The sequence below is a fragment of the Vigna angularis genome, chromosome 2 (genome assembly GCF_016808095.1).
Source record: "Vigna angularis cultivar LongXiaoDou No.4 chromosome 2, ASM1680809v1, whole genome shotgun sequence".
In the NCBI taxonomy this organism is placed as follows: domain Eukaryota; kingdom Viridiplantae; phylum Streptophyta; class Magnoliopsida; order Fabales; family Fabaceae; genus Vigna; species Vigna angularis.
Window position 1 is genome coordinate 27,154,480 of NC_068971.1, and position 4,356 is coordinate 27,158,835.

The window sequence follows — 4,356 nt, forward strand, 5'->3', positions numbered from 1 at the left end:
CTATAAGGAAGTTTTGAAGTATGAATCATTCATTTAAATCCTCGGATTGTATTACCTTGAGTGGAGGATTATCCGGAGCCACAAACTGCGGTCCAAGTGCGGAGCCTCCGATCCCAACCGAAAGTATTTGCGTAAACCTCCCTTCCGACGACAACAACAGCTTAATCTGCCAAAACACAAACCACCAAACTGTAATCCTGACCGGATTGCTCATTGATCTTTTATTTTATTCAAAATAAAAAGAAAAATCAAAACAAAAAAGAAAGGGAAAGAAAGGGCATAACAACTGAAGCAATGTAGATCTGAGATTTTTCATCATGGAGCACTAAAATTGGAGATGGGGATCTGGATTAGAACCTTAGGAGCTGTTATCGAGAAGATGTTTCACTCCCAACAACCACTGCTTGTTGCTCTTCACTACAGAGGCGACGCACTCGACAAGGTGGTGGTGGCTCCCAACGACGGTGTGGTAGGGCTTAGAGCAGGCATCGCAAGGAGCGAGGCCACCGCTTGAGAGAGGGGCTCTCGGCGGCGGCCAGGGGTTCTCGTGATAAGTGAGGACGACGTCGGTGATGGAGTTCGATAGGGTTTCGACGAACAAGGAGGAAGGAGAAAGGATCTTGTTAAGGTCGATTCCAAGGCCTGAGCGAGCGTCTTGGTGGTGGTTGTTGTGTTGTGGCTGCGGCGGAAGTGCGTTAAGGTTGGAGCGTAGAGAAGAGAGAGAAACAAGAAAAAGAAAAGGAAAATGGAAGATGGGAGAGGAAGACGCTCTTGCGCGAGAAGAAGAAGAAAAATATAAAGGGATACTGGCTTGGCTATCTAATTAACGAATGTCTAAAGTGTTCAAAAAAATTTCAAAATAAAAAATTTAATGCGTGCAGGGGGACACCTAAGATTTTACAAGCTTTTATGCCTCGGTTTCCCTTGAACCGAGGCCTACAAGGTCATTATGTCTCGGTTCCCATTTAACTGAGGCCTATAAGGTCATTGAAATTACAAAAATGCCTCCGCGTTTTTTTATGCTTCGATTGTGTGAAAACCGAAGTGTATTATCCGCGTTAGAATCTTGGTTTTGCACTAGTGCTATAATTGAATGTTTCCCAAGTGTCTATACATTAGTACAAAAATCGCGTACAACGTCAAAAATTTTGGGTTTTTAACGGCGAATTCGCGAACGACGTTATATTAGAAGACGTTAAATTAACGTCGAATTTTGTTAATATACAACGTTAACTTAACGTCGAATGTTGTCAATATTCGACGTTAATAAGTTTTTTTTTACTTTTTTTTAACTAATATTGATCTTTTTTTACAACTCTACGAGACTTGAAAAGCAAAAAAACAACAAATTTCATTTTTTGGTTTTTTATAAAGCATGAACCATAAACGTGTAGTGTAGTATCAACTGCAAACAATAATAACCAACAACAAACAAGTTCAAGCAAACAACAACAACAAACAAGTTCAACTAAATAACAACAACAAACAAGTTCAACAAAAAAACAACAAACAAGTTCAACAAATAAGTTCATCAAAACAAAAGCGAAAACAAAAACTAACCTTCAAAAGGTGGATTTGTCGGAATTAAGTTTCGTCACAGTGAGAGAGAAAGTAGAATGCGTCTATGAAGGACAAGAGTACGAAAGTAATCGGTTAAAACAAACAAAAAATCATACATAAAGTAATTAATTAACATGCATTTGTATCAAATGAAAGAAATATTACATGTGATGCTCGTCAAACTTCGTTCGAGAAAAGTTTGAGAAAAGAAGAGGGTATCGCGCACTAAGATAAAATGAATGAATTTTCAATCTCCCGCTCAAATTTTTATTGAATTCACTAACCTTTTGACGTCGAATTTAAAAGTCATTCGACGTTTTATATCCTTTAACGTTGAATTACAATTCTAAGCGATGTTTAATAATTGCATTTATTTACAAAAAGGTCACAGCTCATTTTTAAAGCTGGTTATTCAGTGGTTGGACGTTGAACGCGTGACATTATACACTGTTTTTGTACTAGTAAAAATTGTAATTTAGTTTTTTTTCTAGTTTATTAGAAAAACTTTTAATTTAATTTCAAATTGAATAAATATACTGTGATATGTCTCTGCGTCTGCTTTACTAGATTTGATTGATTTTTATATAAATAAATAAGCAAGATTTTTAAAAATTTAAAATTTTGTTAAGTCTGTAATGTTAAATCATTATTTATACATTTTAATTCACTATTTAAGCAAGAATAAGTGCACAATGAGAAGAAATGTTAAATCATTATTTATACATTTTAATTAGCCAAAATTGTTTATATATTGTTACAGGATTGGTTAAAAAATGAAGCATCAATGCCATTTCTTTTCAATTGATTTTACAAATTCACTTTTCCCTACATGTTTCTATCATGTTTTGCAGCAAGTCGGACTAAATATTCTGTCTTAACCCCATCATGTTTTTGGTATATATGAGAGAAGAAAAAAAATAAAGAGAGAAAAGGAGATATACGTGATAAATAACGTAATAATATAAAAAATAATTGCTAATAAAAGTAGTGAAAATGAAATCGTAGAGAAACTATATGTATGAACATAATCATAAGAGTATTCCATAGACACCAATCATCTAACCTATTTTATTTTAAAAGTATCATATATGTACCTTATTTGAAACACAAGGAGAGAAAAACCATTAATGATAAAGTTTTCAACTCCAATTCAATTTAATTGATTTTGGGCCACAACACTACAGTTTAACAAATAAGGATTAGAGGTCGTGGAGAAATTGATTTCCAAGTCATGTTCCTAAATAGACGATTTAGGTTATACAAGAATGATTTAAAAGTTCTACGTTAAATAGAAGTAAAAAAGAAAAATAGTACATAAACAAAATAATTCAAATATGAATTTTAAAATTTTATACTTAAAGAGGGTGTCACAATTTATTATATATGATTTTCTTGGGATTCATTGGTATTTAAATCTATGGTGTATATCTCTTACAAACAAATCCTCCGAACAAATACACCAAAGCATCGTGTAATAATTACTTTTTTTCTCTGCGATCGAGTTCCATATGGTAAGTGTTTGTTTGGAAGGTAATGAATCCCCCAAACTAATTATTGACCCAATAGACGTAACATATGTAGTTGAAAGCACGCAAAAAGCATAGACTCAAGCACACAACTTTAGTTATTATCTAGACAACCGCCATGTTTCTCGTACAATGATAACGGTTGAGTTTCAATTCTTAAACTTAGGTGTCACAAACATTTAGGGACGAGAAGAAATGTTGATGTTTCTGACGCGACTGTGAGAGGGTTTGTTGTGTTTAGGAACAGTAATGGTGAGAATCCCGTTTTCCATGAAGGCTTTGACGTGGTCGACGAGAGAGTTTTCGGGGAGAGTGAGGCGCTGGATGAAGTGGCCGCTGGAGAGTTCTACGCAGTGCCAGCCTTCTCGCTGCTCCTCCTTCTCCACGCTCTTACCGCAAACGATGCAGAGAACCCTGTCGTCGTCCACCTCCACACGCACATCGTTGCGCTTGTACCCAGGAAGGTGCGCCTTGTACACGTGCGCCTCCGGAGTCTCCTTGAACTCTATGTGGGAATTGAGGATCGGTGAGGGCTCGGCGGGAAAAGCCATGAACGGTGGCGGTGGGTTGGCCTGTGTGAGGCCCATGGTGTGGTGTTGCTGGGCTTGGTATGGGTCCCAGGTTGGTTGATTGGGTGCGTCAGTTCTTCTTCTGTTGAAGAACTTACGAGGGGAAAGGTGGGACATTTGATTTTCTTTCTATGTTATGACGATGGTGGTAGCGTTCTTGTGGTGCTGAGGAATAGAAGATGCTGCTCTAAGCCAATGGAGAAGCACTTATTTATAAGCCAGGGAATGTAGTTAGAAGATATATATACACACTCGCCACCCAAATTTTATATTAGATTCATTTTTTGTCAACCATTTTCTTTCGCATTGGTAACTAAAAGAGGTGTTATTTATTTCATAACGTGTCAAGTAAATATGATATATTGTCTTGCTATTTAAAAAAGGTGTAATTATTTCATATAATTTATATAAGTGTTAGGTAATTTGATATGGTAAGAGAAGTTTACTTATTATCTTAGGACAAATAAATAATGGATTGTAGTAATTTTAACTAAAGATTAAAATATTAAAATTATGCTAAATTTAAATATATTATTTGATCTTTTAAAATTGTTGATCAACTTCTACATTATAAATATTACTTTTGAGTGATTCTGATTATTTTTTATTATTTCAGATAAATAAACACAAATACAAGAAAAAGAAACGACGTTTATTTTACACACGAAATATGTTATAAAAAGAGAAATTTCTTAACATTG

The 4,356-nt window shown here is 35.2% G+C and overlaps 1 protein-coding gene across 1 annotated transcript; it reads right to left on the reverse strand.

Moving 5' to 3' along the window:
- Positions 1-3,015: 3,015 nt before the first annotated feature.
- Positions 3,016-3,860, reverse strand: LOC108328099 (18.1 kDa class I heat shock protein). The gene has a single exon (XM_017561893.2). The coding sequence runs from the start codon at positions 3,770-3,772 to the stop codon at positions 3,266-3,268; it is 507 nt and encodes a 168-aa protein (XP_017417382.1). The 5' UTR covers positions 3,773-3,860; the 3' UTR covers positions 3,016-3,265.
- Positions 3,861-4,356: the final 496 nt, after the last annotated feature.

Bases quoted from the DNA above. Each gene is read 5' to 3' on its own strand.
- LOC108328099 (XM_017561893.2), bottom strand. From the start codon at position 3,772: ATGTCCCACCTTTCCCCTCGTAAGTTCTTCAACAGAAGAAGAACTGAC.